The following is a 19,205-nucleotide window of genomic DNA, read 5'->3' on the forward strand; positions in this document are numbered from 1 at the left end:
AGTTGTCACTTATGTGCCCTTTTTGCACTATACCATGAAGACTTTTACTGTATTGTACTGTAAGACATAAACAACAGCACAGCCACAATGAATCAAAGTTTATTCTTCTTCCACATACAAGCGAACAATAGTTGAGAACAGAGTCATAAACGTAAAAACAATCAACATACTGTAAATAAGGTCTGATATTTAGCAACAAAAAAGGTGCTACTATGTTAATTACAATGAAATGGAAAGGCATCCCATGTTTATGGATCTTGGGTAGGCTGTAGAGTCTGGGAGGAACTGCAAAATGTTGACGCAAACCTTGGTGACTTGCACTGGAATCGAGCTCTTCCTGATGAATTCCAAGGTCTTTCTCTGGATCCTACACATTGGGTCACTTTTTAATTAACAGTATGCAGGATCATCAAGCAGTTTGTATATCTTGCTATTATATTCTGTGTGGGAGAGAAGCACAGTAGCATTTCCTTTGTCAGCAGGTAAGATGCCGATGTCTTGGTCTCCTCTCAATTCTCGTAGAGCATTTCTGTCAGCTGAGGTGATGTTAACCTTCCCGTTACCAAGCTTTTTCACACCTCTATTTTACCAAGCGGGGTATTTGGACTACCCCAAAAGGGTTTTGTGGTTTATTGTAATATTTGTTCTCAGATTTCATTATTTACATTGAATGGGTTTATTTAGTATTGAAAAACAGCTTTTCAGGTTATTAGAAGTATTTCATCAGATCACAGATACAAAGTACAAAAAATTTTTATATCTTTCACCAAATTCAGTACTCAACGAACAGAAAATTAATAATCTATGTACCTCAACAGTCACTACAGTAAAATAACACAAGACTTTTCAGTCAAGTACTTTTTTGCACTGCATGCTCTTCACAGTAACAGTTTCTTCTCTGTGTATATTACAAACAGGTTTCTTGCACGTTACACAACAGAATCTTGTTTTCCTATCTTCATTTCTTTTGTAATCTTGACATTGTTGTGGTATTGGCATCTTGAAACACTGGGTCTGGATCACTGCTGTAGGAATTGCAATACCACAAGCTTTCAGTGCATCTTGTATGTCTTTATGAAGACCATTGATGTTTTTGGCTCTTTCTTCCATGTTGCCTTTGCTGAGTCCAAATGCCAGTTCAGTCGTGAAGAGTTTATGTCGGCTTCAGTTATTCTTCTGCCATTCACGAAATCTTTGAGTGTAGAGCATATCTATCATTTCCATGAAGATTCTTAGTGGCCACCACCTTGTTCCTCTAACAAAACTGTATTCTCTTGTCATTTCGTCCCCATTATCTACAGCACCTTTGGTTTTGTTGTAGTGCAGTATGATTTCGGGTTTGTGTTCACTTACTTCACCACTCACTTGTCTCTCATTATGCTGAGTAGAGAGTAGTATTACTGCCTTTCCCTTCTTTGGAACATAGGAAACTAGGGTCAAGTCATTTGTGAAACCAAACATTGAAGAGAAAGCTTCTCTCTTTTTGGTGGCAAGAATTCCTTCAGAATCTCTTTCTTATTGGAATGCAAGGTACCATCCAATGTTGTGTTTCATTTTAGTAGTTCAGCAGCCAATTGAAAACTGGCGAAAAAGTTATTAGTTTGTACACCATGACCGTTATTCAGAAATGGTTGCATCAGATCCAAAAAACTCTCTGTCCTTGATTCACTTCCCAAGTATTGTCCACCATTCTGCATAAATTTGGATCCGTAATAAGTAAGATGTCTTCACATTAGCACAAACCCAAATTTTAATGTCATACTTGCCAGACTTGCTCTTCATATAAACCCTAAAAGGACAGTTTCCTCGGTACGTTGCTAATCGTTCATCAATACTCTCGTATTCATAAGGATAGAAGTTCTTGCACAAGTTAGATTGAAATTTGTCGAACACTACCCTGATGGCTTGTAGCTTGTCCCTGGTTTCTTCAATTCTCTGTACTCTTGTGTCTCTGTTGTCAAACCGCAAGAATTTCAGTATAGACAAAAATCAGTTTCTTGACATGGCAGCCGAAATGAATGGTTGCCGAAAGGCAACATTACCTCCCCACAGATCGGAAGCACTTGTGCAATGTCCATGAATTCGACCAGCTCCTATTAGAATTACTAATACAGTGTACACTTCAGTTACATTTATATCTCTCCTCCTCGTTTTGATCGAAGAATGACCTGCATTCAACAAAGAAATTACTTGTTTGGCTTCCCTGTTCGTTTCTTCTACAATGATGCTCACGATTTCTGGTGAGATAAATAATAAAAATGACTCTGTTATTGTTTCGTTTTTTCATCATTCACTGGTCCAGGTGTTACGTTCAAAATGTTGTGATGTTGACGCCGCCCAACTTTCGGTGGTTCACTAGAAAATTGTAGTCTACTTCTAGAAACACAAAAATCTCCAGTGTCTGCATCTTCTTCTTCTTCTTCTTCTTCTTCTTCTTCTTCTTCTACTTGTTCACGTGAATGTATAGTGTCTTCTAATATTTCATCAGCAGCTTCATCTGATGGTATGATATGGTCTTTGTCAAGAGGTTCCATATACTCACTCAGTTCATTATGAATGTCCCATTCATTTTCATCGTCACTGGCATCATAACTGTATAGAATTTCCATGATCTCTTCGCTAGAAAGTCCTTTGGACATCCTTACTTGCAGATGAAATACTGACTCATGTTAATGTCAGCTCAACAGTGGACGTCAAATTCAACTCAACAATAGTAACCAGCAACAATAACAAACATTGGATCTATGGCAAAATTCAACAAAGAAGATGAATGACAGATATATTTCCCAAAATCTTCTTTTCCTACAAATAAGAAAATAACATGTTTCATACCAAGCGGGGTAGTCTCACACTCACACTTATAAATGACTTGAATAACAATGATAAGGCAAAAAAAAATTAGACAGTCATGAGTGTGAAATCAACGTCAATCAATGTAGTACAAAGTCATGAATCCACAGGCATGTGGCCCTTAAGATAACATTATTGTAGGGAAAAAATCAACCTGGGGTAGTCAGAATACCCCGCTTGGTAATGCGAGGGTTAAACTTAGGCTTCTTAGGTGGAACCCGACTCAAGAGGTGGCATGTGTCATGCCTAATCCCTTCGGCACCATCCTTAGGAAGTTTCGAAATGGTCTGTTCTAATCCACTAATCACATCTCTGATGGGAATGTTCCCCAGTGTAGATGCAAAACTCAGACCCTTCCCTAGCACTGAAACTGCAGCATCGTCCAAAGTCTTCTCCATGAGATTAAACATAGTACATCTTCTTGGCATGTCTTCTTGCATTCAAGCTTCAACTCAATCATATACTGGAACAGGGTAGCCAGCACCACTTGAGTGCTGGCCAATTGGACTGAACGACAAGCTAAAGTTCCTCAAATGACAAAAGTAATGTTGGAGCACCTACTTATTTGGTTGCTAAATCTCTCACATCACTACTGGGACCTCTTGTAGACAAGTGCAACCATCATATTCCAAATTCTGGAGGTTTTATAGATCGCCTGAAAACTCTCGGAATCCAATCGTTGGATCTCTTACTAAGTTTTAATGTTGTGTCTTTGTATACTAAGGTGTCCTTGCAGTAGTCTTATAGCTCATTAGCAACAAGTTTGTGGAGGGCATAGTGGCATTATTTAATCAGGTCTCAGATAGGCACAACAAAAGACTCACAATTTGTGTTGTGCCTATCTGCGACTCAGCATCTCCACTCTATGGTGAGTAGAAACTTTCCTTCTCATAATATTGTTACATTCCATCGTTTGCTTTATATAGAACATGTGCATGAAGAATGCACAGGCAAAGAAATCACAAATGTGCAATGATTTTCAGACAGATGACACTATACTCAAACACCCCCCACCAAAGACTGCAGAGAAGCCTTCTTGCACGTACGCTGTACGCTATGTTTACTAACAGTACGGCCAGACGTTACTCACTAAAAACTATACTAAACCAATGTTATGACATAGGTTATCAAAAAATCTTGATTTTCTCATCGTGATTTAATAGCAGGCAATGCACGGTTCCATGCTGTGCTTAGTTGAAGTCCCAAATCCCTGTTGATGAGATTATCAGCTGTGCAGGTATGTATTATCTTCCATAATGACACAATCCCAGAAAGATGATGCTGAGGATAAAACTTCCGTATTTTCATAAATCATGTGATGCCCTGTATTCAAGTAGTGTTCTGCAATTGCCAAATTCTCTGATGCTCTACATTAACAAGGGATCTTATACACCCCACATTTCCTCTGCCCAAGATCATCCTTAACACAATCCAACAGGTTCCTCTGTTTTTCAGATAGTAGAAAAACACACTTAATTTCATATTTTCCAAGGGCTCTTCCAATTCTTGATGACATGGCACCAAAATATGGCAAGAACACCAAAGTGGAGGGTGTTTTCATATCTTCATTCTGCTCAATGGATTGCACTCACTTGGGTCTGAATGAATTCATATCTGTCTCTCAGAATAACCATTTTGTTGGAACACTGTCTTCAAACGTATCTTATTCGACAGGCTTTCAGGATCAGATACCACATGCGCTTTATAAACTAACATACGTAATACACTACCGTGTTGAGCAGGGTGACGGAAGCTTATAGCGTGCAAGTATAGATCTGTATGTGTTCGCTTGCAGTAGGCGTTGTGTTCCAAGATTGCATCTGCTTTCCCTTGTATCAAAACTTTGAGAAAAAATAAAGTACAATTTTTTCCAAAGCTATTGTGAAGTTTATGTTTTGATGGAGCAAATTTAAATTCTGGAGAAATGTAGGTAGAGTATCAAGTCCATTTTCTTCAAAGTCCTCCATAAAATAATTGGACACCACAAGAGACAGAGAGCTTCCCATGGCGACATCATTTACTTGTTCAAAATATTGGTAGTGAAATAAGGAGTGCATTGAAGTAAGTTGTTGTTGCCGTCTTCAGTCCTGAGACTGGTTTGATGCGGCTCTCCATGCTACTCTATCCTGTGCAAGCTTCTTCATCTCCCAGTACCTACTGCAGCCTACACCCTTCTGAATCTGCTTAGTGTATTCATCTCTTAGTCTCCCTCTACGATTTTTACCCTCCACGCTGCACTCCAATACTTAATTGGTGATCCCTCGATGTCTCAGAAGATGTCCTACCAACCGAACCATTCTTCTAGTCAAGTTGTGCCACAAGCTCCTCTTCTCCCCAGTTCTATTCAATACCTTCTCATTAGTTATGTGGTCTACCCATCTAATCTTCAGCATTCTTCGGTAGCACCACATTTCAAAAGCTTCTATTCTCTTCTTGTCTAAACTATTTATTGTCCACGTTTCACTTCCATACATGGCTACGCTCCACACAAAAACTTTCAGAAACGACTTCCTGACATCTAAATCTATACTCGATGTTAACAAATTTTTCTTCTTCAGAAATGCTTTCCTTGCCATTGCCAGTCTACATTTTATGTCCTCTCTACTTTGACCATCATCAGTTATTTTGCTCCCCAAATAGCAAAACTCCTTTACCACTTTAAGTGTCTCATTTCCTAATCTAATACCCTCAGCATCACCCGATTTAATTTGACTACATTCCATTATCCTCGTTTTACTTTTGTTGATGTTCATCTTATATCCTTCTTTCAAGGCACTGTCCATTACGTTCAACTGCTCTTCCAAGTCCTTTGCTGTCTCTGACAGAATTACAATGTCATCAGCGAACCTCAAAGTTTTTATTTCTTCTCCATAGATTTTAATACCTACTCCGAACTTTTCTTTTGTTTCCTTTATTGCTTGCTCAATATACAGATTGAATTACATCGGGGATAGGCTACAACCCTGTCTCACTCCCTTCCCAACCACTTCTTCCCTTTCATACCCCTGGACTCTTATAACTGCCATCTGCTTTCTGTACAAATTGTAAATAGCCTTTCGCTCCCTGTATTTTACTCTGCCACCTTCTGAATTGAAAGAGAGTATTCCATTAAACATTGTCAAAAGCTTTCTCCAAGTCTACAAATGCTAGAAACGTAGGTTTGCCTTTCCTTAATCTTTCTTCTAAGATAGGTCGTAGGGTCAGTATTGCCTCACGTGTTCCAACATTTCTACGGAATCCAAATCGATCTTCCCCGAGGTCGGCTTCTACTAGATTTTCCATTCGTCTGTAAAGAATTCACATTAGTATTTTGCAGCCGTGACTTATTAAACTGATAGTTGGGTAATTTTCACATCTGTCAACACCTGCTTTCTTTGGGATTGGAATTATTATTTTCTTCTTGAAGTCTGAGGGTATTTCGCCTGTCTCATACATCCATTAGAACTACTGACATCCTTGGGAGAGCCAGTCCTGACAAAACTCTACCATCTGGTGAGCAAGATGTATGAAACAGGCGAAATACCCTCAGACTTCAAGAAGAATATAAATGAAATGTCGTGTGGCTAGGGCCTCCCATTGGGTAGACCGTTCGCCTGGTGCAGGTCTTTCAAGTTGACGCCACTTCGGCGACCTGCGTGTCGAAAGAAGAATATAATAATACCAATCCCAAAGAAAGCAGGTGTTGACAGATGTGAAAATTACTGAACAATCAGTTTAATAAGCCACAGCTGCAAAATACTAACACGAATTCTTTACAGACAAATGGAAAAACTAGTAGAAGCCGACCTCGGGGAAGATCAGTTTGGATTCTGTAGAAATACTGTAAAGTAGTAAAGGAGTTTTGCTATTTAGGGAGCAAAATAACTGATGATGGTCGAAGTAGAGAGGATATAAAATGTAGACTGGCAATGGCAAGGAAAGCGTTTCTGAAGAAGAGAAATTTGTTGACATCGAGTATAGATTTAAGTGTCAGGAAGTCATTTCTGAAAGTATTTGTATGGAGTGTAGCCCTGTATGGAAGTGAAACATGGACGATAAATAGTTTGGACAAGAAGAGAATAGAAGCTTTTGAAATGTGGTGCTACAGAAGAATGCTGAAGATTAGATGGGTAGATCACATAACTATTGAGGAAGTATTGAAAAGGATTGGGAAGAAGAGAAGTTTGTGGCACAACTTGACTGGAAGAAGGGATTGGTTGGTAGGACATGTGTTTAGGCCTCAAGGGTTCACCAATTTAGTATTGGAGGGCAGCGTGGAGGGTAAAAATCATAGAGGGAGACCAAGATATGAATACACTAAGCAGATTCAGAAGGATGTAGTAGGTTGCAGTTGCTACTGGGAGATGAAGAAGCTTGCACAGGGTAGAGTAGCATGGAGAGCTGCATCAAACCAGTCTCAGGACTGAAGGCCACAACAACAACAATATACTGAAAAATAATCCCTCTGAATTATTTTTGTGAAAAGTCTTCATGCCTTTTAAATCAAAGAAATGTTATTAACATTCTACATCTTTATTCTTCATGTCTACATATTTATTTCCCAACATAGTCACCCTGAGGATGAACATGTTTCTCCCAATGAGAAACCACTCTGTTGATACTGTCACTGCAGAATGTTTGACTTTGTTAACAGAGCCACAGCCTCACGTCTGCTTGCATCACTTCATCACTATCAAAGTGAAGTCCTCAAAGGTGTTTTTTAAGTTTTGGAAACAGATAAAAATCAGATTGGGCCTAGTTGGCGCTATATGGAGGATGATCGATGACAGATAACCCAAGACATCAGATTGTTGCAGGTGTCAAACGTTTGTGTAGTCTGGCATTGTCAAGCTGAAAAAAAGGGTGCTCCATGTATGAAGAAACTCTTTAAATTAAGAACTTGATCACAGCAAGCTCTTTCTCATACACTGCCACTACTATTTGGTGCCCTTTTGTGGCAGAAGGCTGCAAATATGTATACATTAAAAATATGGAGTAGAACATTAATAATGTTTGTTTTATTTAGAAAGCTTTAAGAGTTTTCTCACAGAAAATTCAGAGGCATTACTTTTCATCATGCCCTCATATGAATTATCCGAATATCTAGATCTGGGACGTGAAAATTTCTGTTAGCTGCATGGCAACTAGCAGGATTTTTTATTAAATTCTATAGCAAGTAATAATGCACTATACATACAATTCAATATCTATAAATGTAAAATTATTTTCTCTGAAAAATACTGTTGTAATCAAGTAAACATGAAGCTGCAGATAAAGAAAGCTACATAATAAAATTAACACACCAGCAGCTCTCTTCAAGGTAACAGCTTCATTTTGAATTTACTATATTAAGTTTGGATGGCATAAGTATGAATAGCATTAAGCAGCACAGAGATAGTTTATTGTTAAAACAGCACACAGATCTAAGTTTCTAATGTGTGTTTCACTTTTTTTACTGTAGCTATACTGTGACACATTCCACATCTCTCTAGATCTGATCTACAGAACATGGTGAATGGATGAATCAATGAACAGTAACATTTAAAAACTAGGTGGAGAAACGATTTACACTATCAGTCACCCACAGAGTGGCACAGAAAGGAGTGAGGCATTCAGCTATAAAAATTTTTGACTACCTGTCCAATGACGTAAGAAATTTAATAAATAATAAATTTAACTTAAAACACAAACTGAAACTGTATATGCTTGACAACTATTCCTGCTCCGTAGCAGAAAGAGGAATTTCTAAATATGCAATAGTATGGTGTGTAGTATGTTGACACATTTTTCACTCCAAAAGTGCATTATGATTCCAAACCTGACTCATTCCGCATCACAGCAACATGTCATAATTATGATAAATCAAACATGCAAACAATTAAACTAAACCTTATGTCCTGTTATTCAAATTTCTTGGTATATTAGTGCAAAATTTTCTATCTTAATGAAATAATGTAAACACACACACACACACACACACACACACACACACACACACACACACACACACACACACACGCACGCACGCATGCGCGCATAACACACATTATGAGTAAAAAACAAATAGACACACTGAAGTTTACATACTCTGCAAGACGGCTTGCAAATGTGGATGTGTTATTTGTGTCATACCAAGCCATTTCCTGTCTCAAAACAGCTTTCATGAACAATCTTCGAATTCTGGTAACCTGTAGAAAAGACACCAGCTAACTTATTATAAAAACTCTTAACACATTCATTAGCGTAAGCTGTGTAAAGAAAGCTATATCCTCCATTGTAGACACAACAACATTTAATGGAGGTAGAAGAATAGAAGTTCAAATTAATGAAAAATAGGTAAAAACTACAGCTCAAGAAAATATCATGTAGTGATAGCCCAGCAATTACTTTATTGTATTTTTTTCTTAACACTTAAGGAGAATAATGGAGAAAGAGCATGATTTACAAAGCAATAGGAAAAAGCTAAATTACTGAGTCTGTTTCAGATCATAATTTATTTAAAAATATTAAACATGGCTGTGATTCAGCAACTGTATAAATTTGGAGAGGTTGAAAAAAATCAGCCAACCAGTTGCAAACCAAAGGTTTATTTAGAACCTCTTCACAATTTAACTGACAAAATTTATCTTGGTTATTTTGCTAGTCATGATGCAAATAACTTTGCTGCCTTTAAAATTTTGCCTGTCAGTTTTCCCCCTATTCTGGGCTAAATATTGTTTCCCTAAGTTCATACATACTGTGTTGTCATTGTACATGTACAATAGGTGTCATGGCACCACTTGACATGGCTATGGAAACTGAACAGCTGGTGCAGTATTAATGTTGATCTCTGTGGTGCAAACTACCCATAGGCAAAACCTCTGACAAGGCCACAGCAGAATCCAGCATATAAGCTGGCCCAGGACCTGTCTGATTCAGCTGTGGTGCCATCTGTGGAGTGTGGAGTGGGTGTGCTACTAGTTTGGCTAAGGAGTTTATAGCGAGGGCTGTATTTGTCATTGGTGGAATTTTGATATAGTGTGGACTTGACTTTGCTTTGGAATACAGTTCTAAGATAGTGTGCACTGTTTACAAGGAGTGTTGTGAATAAATCAGGGCAAGCCACCATTGTGATTTTGTCTGTCTGTGTGTGTGTGTGTGTGTGTGTGTGTGTGTGTGTGTGTGTGTGTGAGAGAGAGAGAGAGAGAGAGAGAGAGAGAGAGAGAGAGAGAGAGAGAGAGAGAGAGATTTTCAAAGATGTATTTGTTTGAGTTTACTAGCTGTGTCTGTATTTTAGTCATTTTCGTCCCAGGTTTGCAAACATTTTATCCCATTATGTATTATCGAAGACTTTCTCTAGTTCCACAAATGCTGGAGAAATATTGATTTCTTTTCTTATTTACATTCCTATGTGCAAAGTCAGAATTACTTGTCAGGGACCATTTTACTTTTCTGAAACCAAGTTAATCATCACCAAGTACCTCGAATGTATATTATAGTGGCCATCAGTTTGCAAGTGTGACATGTTAGAGTGACTATCCAACAGATTTCAAATTTGTCGCTTTTACCTTCTTTGCTGATGTAAGAATACTTTCCTAGAAATCTGTTGTGAAGTCAAACATTTTTGACAGCAAATTAAGTACTATTCTTGTTTCTACACATCTCACAGGTTTCAGAAACTCCAAAGATATATAATAAATCTCTCCTCAGGTGTTTGAATTCACATGATTCAGTGGCTCTGTAAAACCCTAAAAACATTATAGGATAATTTATTCCCTCCATATCAATTTCCTATTTCCCTTATATGATACTTCACAGTATCAGTTGTTCTTAACTAAGGAAACCTTCATTGTATTTCTGCCATAAATTTGCACTTTTTCCAGAATTTAGTAGAGTTTCCCAACATGTACCTCATAGGGTAGCACCTTTATTCTATGTTTCTCTGAAATTATTATTTCAATCCTCCTGTATTCTGCACTGACTTTTCCTACGATCATTCCTTTCTCAATTTCTTTACATTTGTCTCATTTTCAACCTGATTTTTATTTTGTGCAGTTCCCACAGATTTCATTCATAATTAATCAACACTACTGGCTATCTGTTTCATTCTTACCAATACTATGTAGCAATAATGGAAATTCTTGAGTGGAACAATATTTAAAATAAAGGAAAAGCAACCACTCATCTATAGAAGACTCATGTGTATAGAGATCCAGGTCATCAACATACAGAGCCCCTGTGCTATCCCCTTCTCTGACACCAGTAAACCTGTTAACCAGTCACTCATCAGCGCTCATCTGGTTACCCACTTTCACCCTGGCTTAGAAAGCCCAATCACATCCTTCATCAGGGCTTTGACTGCCTCTCACTGTGCCCTGAGATGAGGGCAGTCTCCTTCTCTAACAGCAGTAGACCTGTTAGCCAGTCAGCCATCAGCACTTCTTGATCACCCAGTACCACCCCTGGCCTTGAAAAGCTAAACTACATTAATTATGGTAACACTGGACACCCAGAGCAACAAAAAACTGGTAAATATAAACTCTGTCCACAGCGTTCACTAGCTTTTGAGCTCTCTGACTCTTATTATAGTCGAAAGCACACACATTCACATACACAACCCCAAGACACCCAAATGCATGTTACTGCGGCTGTGGTGACACTGATTATTGAGAGCAGTTGCCTGACTGCTGGAAGTGGGTAGGAGTACAGAAAGACACACAAAGTAATGAGAGAGTAGCAGGATAGTGTGAAGCAGGAGTGGGAAAGACAGATGAATCACAAGCTGCATGACAAGATGAAAGAAGTAGAGCATACAAAAATAATGGAGAGGGGAAGGGGTGAGGCAGGTGGTTAACAGAAAGTAAGGTGAAGATGTAGAGGGAGTCAGAGAGGGGTGAGAGAAATGGAGGGGGGAAAGGAGAGGGGGGGGGGGGGGTGTTGTGATTCGCCGATCTTTCAAAGTGTCGTCGCACAGTTACGCGCATCCTCTACAAGCGGCACTGTCTGCCAGCCATGCAGCAGCAGCGCCACCTAAGCGGCCAGCCAGCCAGCGGCCGCTAGACTTGACTCAGTTATAATTTGACTGTTACCGTGTACACATGTCTTACTTTGTCTACTTGCTCTGTGACTTACATGTATTGTGCCGTCTTTGAAATATGTGTGTTCAACTTGACGTTATAACAATTGCTGACGAGGTAGTGATTTTTCTTTTCCATCATTGCCCCACGTGTGTCCATGGATACTTTAGAGCAACTATTGCAAGGTCTCATAGAACAGCAAACGCTTCTCACAAATGTGATTCGTGATTTCGTCATTGTCTCTACCTGCTTTTCCTCCTTATGACGAGATGGCGGAAGACTGGTCTGATTACGAAAAACGTCTTCGACAGCACTTCTTGGCATTTCATGTCACAGACGAACAAACATGTAAGTCTCTGTTCCTTTCATGGATTTCACCTAAAATGCATCGGTTGTTGTCGCAATTGGCTCTTTTGAAAGATCCTGCGTCTTTGTCCTTTGCTGAAATGTGCTCACTTCTGTCCATCTATTTTCAAAAGTAAACGCATGTGGTAGCCTCTCGTGTTGCCTTTCATCATTGTCAAAAACAACCTAATCAATCCTGTCGCGCTTGGGCTGCTGAACTTCATGGCCTCAGTAGAAAGTGTCCATTTGTTACTGAAGTTCACAAAGAATCCTATGCCGATTCCATGGTATGGGATGTTATTATCCGATCGGTGCCCAACAAAGAAGTTAGGCAAATGCCCTTCAGTTGGCAAATCCAACTCTAGTTGAAGTCCTATCCATCGCTCAGTCTTTTGAAATTTCTCGCGCCGCTGGAGCGCAAATAGAGGCATGGGGCGACGCTGGGGAAATACAACCTCTGTGCGATGTTGATGAAGCATGTGGCGTGTCCCTGCCGGCCGATGTGGCCACAGTATGCTCCCAAGCGCAGCCTCGGCCTAACCATAAACAAACAAACCTCTAAGAAACTGCAGCAAAACCCCCGGCAACTTCCTTCATGTCTGTGGTGTTTTACGAAACATTCACGAGAAGATTGTCCACAACGTTGGACCGTGTGCAAAAAAAAAAAAAAAAAAAAGGAAAGGGGTCATGTGTCATCCGTTTGCAAATCCGACTGCATATCTGATTTTCATGAACATGACACTGATTCTGATTCTGTGTTGTCTGTCAATTGTACTTCTTCCCTTTCAGGGAAGTTATTCCTCATTGTCCATATACTTGGTCGAGATGTTCACATGCAGGTGGATACTGGTTCTGCTGCCACTATCATCAATTCTCAGACGTATCTTCAGTTGGGTTCTCCAATCCTGTCACCTGTCACTAGGCAATTACGGACTTACAATAAACAGAAGATTTCTCTCCTGGGACAATTTGATGCTGAGGTATCTTACAAATCTGACGTTCGCACTGTTCCCATATTTGTGGTCGACCATAGTAATGTGGAGAATCTTTTTGGTTTCGATGCCTTTCACGTTTTTGGGTTCTCTATAGATGACTCTGTCAATATTGTCTTTGATGCTGTTCCTTATGCTCAATTGGATTCCTTGTTGACGACATTTTCGTCCTTTTTTTCTCCTGGGTTAGGCTGTACAAATGACTTTGAAGCTCATATCATGCTCAAACCCACTGCTCGGCCTAAGTTTTTTCGGGCTCGGCCCATTCCTGTGGCCCTTTGTGATCAGGTCAAATGGGAGCTGGATCGTCTCACTGCTTCAGGGGTCTTGCTTCCTGTCACTTCCAGTGAGTGGTCCTCTCCTGTCGTCGTCGTTGCTAAGCCAAATGGTGATATTCGTCTCTGTGGCGATTTCAAAGCCACTGTAAATGCTCAATGCCTTATCGACACTTACCCTATGCCTCGACCTGAAGAATTGTTTACTAAACTTGCTGGAGGCCAGTATTTTTCTAAACTTGACCTGTCAGAAGCTTATCAGCTTTCTCTCAGCGCTGCTTCCCAGCAGTTTCTGGTCCTTAACACGCCTTTCAGCCTTTATCAATACCAACGATTGCCATTCGGGGTTGCCAGTGCCCCAGCTCTCTTTCAACGATTCTTGGAACAATTATTGCTCCCTGTCCCTGGGTGTATTAATTACATGGACGACATTGTTGTCACTGGCTCCACCACTGAAGAACATCTTCAGAATCTCTCCACACTTTTTCATGTCTTACAGACTGCCGGTCTTAAGTGTAATCTTCAGAAATCAAAATTTTTTCAGGCATCTATCACGTACTTGGGGTTTCAACTCTCTTGGGATGGTATTCATCCACTTCAGCAAACTGTCGCTGTGATCGATGCCCTTCCTTACCCTACATCTGTTAAGGAACTGCAGGACTTCTTGGGGAAAACAGCATACTATCACAAGTTTTTACCGTCTGCTGCTTCAGTGGCTCAGCCGTTGCATCGCCTGTTGCATAAAAATGTGCCTTTTCACTGATCCGCGTCATGTGATGCGGCTTTCCAGAAATTTTTGAAGACTATGCTCAACAGGTCCCATGCCTAGCTACTTATCGACCTGACCAACATCTTGTTCTTGCCACAGATGCCTCTCAATACGGGGTCAGTGCAGTCCTTGCGCACCGTTTTTCGATGGTTCTGAACAACCCATTGCTTATGCCTCTAAAATGCTCACGGATACCCAACAAACTATTCTCAAATTGAAAAAGAAGCTTTGGCCATTATTTATGCTCTTCGTAAGTTTGGTGTTTTTCTCTAGGGATCCAAATTTCACCTTGTTACGGATCAGAAACCACTTGTTTTCTTGTTTCATCCATCAACGTCACTTCCCGACAAGGCTGCACACTGCCTCCAGCGCTGGGCTCTTTACTTTTCTTGTTTCAATTATGAGATTCATTTCCGGCCGATGGCTCAACATGTGAATGCTTATGCACTGTCTCGCCTTCCCATGGGTCCTGATCTGGCATTTGATAGGGATGAACTTTGTATTCCCACCTGGATGTTGCCGAGCAGCAGGTTGTGGACGGGTTCCCCATCACCGGGGACCGGCTGGCAGCTGCTACGGGTTCTGACCCTACCCCCTCCCAGGTTTTACGCTGTATTCAGAAGGGTTGGCCAGATCGTCCATCTGCTAAGACTTCTGAGCTGTTGCGGAACACTTTGTGTTACCACCTCACGGCTAGGGATGGTGTTATCCTCCTTTCCACCAACAATGCTTCGCCGCGTGTTGTGGTACCTACGTCTTTGCGTGCTTCGGTCTTGCGCCTCCTTCACCAAGGGCACTGGGGTGTCTCTCGCACAAAATCTCTGGTGCGCCGTCATGTGTACTAGCCCAGCATCGACCCTGAAATCTCACACATGGTCGCTGCCTGCGGCCCTTGTGCATCACATGCCGCCGCCCCGAAGTCATCTTTGTCACCGTGGACTTCGCCTGAGAAGCCCTGGGAGCGTATTCGTGCTGACTTCATGGGACCTTCTTTAGATACTTATTGGCTTCTCGTTATTGACGCCTACTCTAACTTTCCTTTCATTGTCCGTTGCACGTTGCCTACCACCGCGGCAACAACCAATGCTCTAGCTCGCATTTTCTCTTTGGAAGGCCTTCCCTCTACTCTTGTTACTGATAATGGTCCGCAATTTGCCTCTTCCGATTTTGCGGATTTTTGTGCCTGTCACGGCGTCATGCATGTCACGGCCCCTCCATTCCATCCATAGTCAAACGGTGAGGCTGAATGACTGCTCCGCACATTCAAGGCTCAGATGAGGAAACTCCTGACTTCTTCTGCTGCTGATGATATGCCTCTCCAGTTTCTGGCTTCTTACCGTTTCTCCCCCATGGGCGACCACAGCCCAGCTGAGCTGTTACATGGCTGACAGCCCCGCACGCTACTTCATCTTGTGCAGCCTCCCACATCCCAGCTGCGGGTGCCTTTGCTTGGCCGGTTCACCACTGATGACCTTGTATGGATACGGGGATATGGCAGGTGGCCAAAATGGAGTCCTGGCCACATCTTACGACACCGTGGCCAACGCCTGTATGAAATCCAGACGGACACGGGTGTTGCAGTGCGTCATTCGTACCAGCTTCGGCCTCGTGTGCTGGCAAAGCCTGTTCTGGATACCGATACACCACCTTCGGCTCTACCTGACGCTCAGGATACTGGAATCTCTCATTACTCACAACGCAGCCCTCTCACCATCATCTCGGTGCCAGCACAAGAACTGACGCCTCCAGGAGACGTGCCCATGCAGGAACCAGGTGACCATCATCTGTCGGAGCAACTCCACTCACCTCCTTCTCCTATGGACACGGACACATAGCCAATGTCTCCTGTTATAACAACCGGACTTGCTGCAATGGGCAGATTGGTGCACGGGGCCCCAGCAGATTCGACCCCCACGTCTCCTGTCATCTCGAACCATTATCATCGGGGACACTTCCGTCTGTACGGGAAGCCTCCTCCTCGAGACTTTATGGCCAGTCAAACAACACCTATGGGAGTTAGCAATCTACAGGCCACCTCCATCAAGACCTGTGCAAAAAATTCAAAGGGGGGGAAAAGTGTTGTGACTCGCCAATCTTTCAAAGTGCCGCCGCACAGTTACACGCGTCCTCTACATGCGCTACTGTCTGCCAGCCATGCAGAACAGGGCCACCTAAGCGGCCAGCCAGCCAGCGACCGCTAGACTTGACTCAGTTATGATTTGACTGTTAAAGTGTACACACATCTTACGCTGTTTGCTTGATCTGTGACTTTCATGTACTGCGTCTTCCTTGAAATATATTTGTTCAACTTGAAGTTATAACAGGGGGGAGGGAGAGAAAAGGGAGAGTCGTGGGAGGAAACCGTACACAATGTGGATGAGGAAGGAGTGGTGTAGACAATGACAGAAGTGGAAAGGGAAAGGGGGAAGATAAGATAAGGCATTGGGAAACTGGTTAAAGGATGTTAAGGCCAGGGGGGTTGCGAGAATGTAAGATATGCAGCAGAGACAATTCCCACCTGCATAGTTCAGAGAAACTTACACTGGAAAAGTATATCATATGGCTCACCTAGTGAAGCAGCTGTTAAATTCATTTATATTCTGGTGTACAACATATTCTGCAACTGGATGGTCAAACCTGCATTTGACCATAGTTTGGCAGTGGCAATTCATGTAAGTGGACAGATGGACATCCGTCATAACCTCATACAATGCTGCACGGTAACTGCAATATAGCTATTACTTAACAGGGGTGCTTTCACATGTGGCCCTGCCTCCTATATGGTAGCAAATGCCTGTGATTCGACTGTGTTGGGAAATGGTGGATGGGCGGGTGTATGGGCTAGGCCTTGCACATGGGTTGTCAAAAAGGAAATTACTCATGGGGTGCAAAATTGGGAGCAGGACTGGAGTAAGAATGGACAAGGATATTCTGTAGTTTGATTGGATGCCCATCAGCACTTCTTGATCACCCAGTACCACCCTGGCCTTGAAAAGCTTAACCACATTAATTACAGTAACATTGAACACTCAGAGCAACAAAAAACTGGTAAATGTAAACTCTGTCCTCAGGCCCTGGTGGGCCCACTGGTGCTGTCACGGCATGGATGGCTGCCTAACAGGTCTACTGATGTTAGAAGAGGAGACTGAATGGGAGATCCAGGTCAGAGGACAACACATCCTCTGCAAGTGTTGTCACTGAATGTGGTATAGAGGGGTGTGGGGTCAGCACACTGCTCTCCCGACCGTTGCCAGTTTTTGCAACCTGAAGCCACAATTACTCAGTCAAGTACCTTATTAACTGGCATCACAGGACTGAGTGCACCCTGTTCCGGTCCTTATCAGGAATAGAACCTGGGTCCTCTGCACAGCAGTCAGCCACGCTAACAACTAAACAACAGCAAAGAATATTCTTAGTCCAACTACCATCCATTTGAGGTTGTGTGACCCACACACCTCATTTTCATTGTTGTCACATTTAGATCTTCCACTCCTTGTTGTTTTCAGATCCATTTGTTTGTTTTCCTGTCTCTCTTAGTAATTATAAACATACATGTTTCTGACTGGTTTTAGGGTTCAAACTCCATGTCTCACTGAAAAAAATTAAAACACAATAACTGTAAGCTTTTACTTTCAAGTGCAGTGGCATCTTGGTCTCTAAACTCCTATTTAGTTTACCATTAGCTCTCTATTCCTCTTTTATTCTTCTGTTTATTTATTTTACTGTCCAGCCAATACTCATCTTCACTTGCCCTGTATACTAAACCCATCACGTAGTTCTATGCTTCATTGTTAATTTGCATTACTTTCCATTTGGTATGCTGGTTATACATTATTTTAGTCTTACTATAACTGATCTTCAGGTCACTTTTCAAATTGGCTGTATTAAGTTCTTCCATTTGCAGTTGAAGTATATCTGCACTATGCAAGGTTACTGTGCTCACAGTTCATACAAATATCGATATGTGTACACAATCCTAGTGAGCAATAACATCAGCAATCTGCAAGAATGAATAAAATTTCATTTCTGGTCACAACAATGAGTGGTTTTTTCCCTGTGTTTAGCACTGCAGGCAGTAGGAGTCAGTTGGCAGAGTCTTTCGTGAAACCTGTAATGAATGACTGTATAGACCGCTTGCAAGAATTTGAATTTGAAATGATTTGTTGTCAATGATAAAAAAGTTGGTTGAATGAAATGGCACATTGTTTAATGAGACTGCAAATCAGACAGCTCAGCTAAGAGCAATAGTATATAGTAGGCTTATTCTGTGAAGTTTTGTTACAGTGGAGAAAGCTGAGAGCAGCAATAAATGCTTATTACTGATCAGAAACCTTGTTAATAAAATAAATTTTCCAAAAACATATCACATCTTTCTTTAAGCAACAGAGAGAGAAGAGATCTATGAGAAGGCAAGCAATGAGAGCATAATGGAAGGAACATAATAACTAGGAAAATGTAAGCAAGATTAGCATTTCATGTCCTGTGTATAATAAGGTGTTTTGAGACAGAGCAGGGCAAGTGTAGATTAGGGAATTCAAACAATGGAAACTCCATGTAGGAATATCAACAATGTAGGAAAAGACAGATAGGTAAGCAAAGCCTTGGCGGTTACCTATTATCATGCCCTGAAATGAGAGACATCCTACCCAAGATACTTTGCATGCTACCTAAAGTGGTATTCTGTCACCCACCCAACCTCCACAACATCCTAGTCCATCCTTATGCCACTCCTAAGCCCAACCCCTTGCCACAAGGTTCATATTCCTGCAGAAGACTCAGATGCAAAACCTGCCCAATCCACCCACCCAGCACTTCCTATTCCTACAGGTGAAGGTTGTAGCTGAAAGCTATATGTAAGTGTCTTTTAAATTGTGCCTCTCTGCAACTTGATGTGTTTTCTTTATGCTAAGTAGCAATTGTCTTTTCCTACATAGTCGAT

At 41.4% G+C, this 19,205-nt stretch overlaps 1 protein-coding gene across 3 annotated transcripts in view; it reads right to left on the minus strand.

The window, feature by feature from the left end:
- LOC124621951 (multidrug resistance protein homolog 49-like) overlaps positions 1-19,205 on the minus strand; it is an 891,132-nt gene that overhangs the window by 271,898 nt on the left and 600,029 nt on the right. For all 3 annotated transcript variants that reach the window (XM_047147468.1, XM_047147470.1, XM_047147469.1), the window contains exon 6: positions 8,917-9,017. In XM_047147468.1, the coding sequence (XP_047003424.1) occupies positions 8,917-9,017 (101 nt within the window). The remainder of the gene's footprint in view (positions 1-8,916; positions 9,018-19,205) is intronic.

Source organism: Schistocerca americana, chromosome 7 (assembly GCF_021461395.2).
Source record: "Schistocerca americana isolate TAMUIC-IGC-003095 chromosome 7, iqSchAmer2.1, whole genome shotgun sequence".
In the NCBI taxonomy this organism is placed as follows: Eukaryota; Metazoa; Arthropoda; class Insecta; order Orthoptera; family Acrididae; genus Schistocerca; species Schistocerca americana.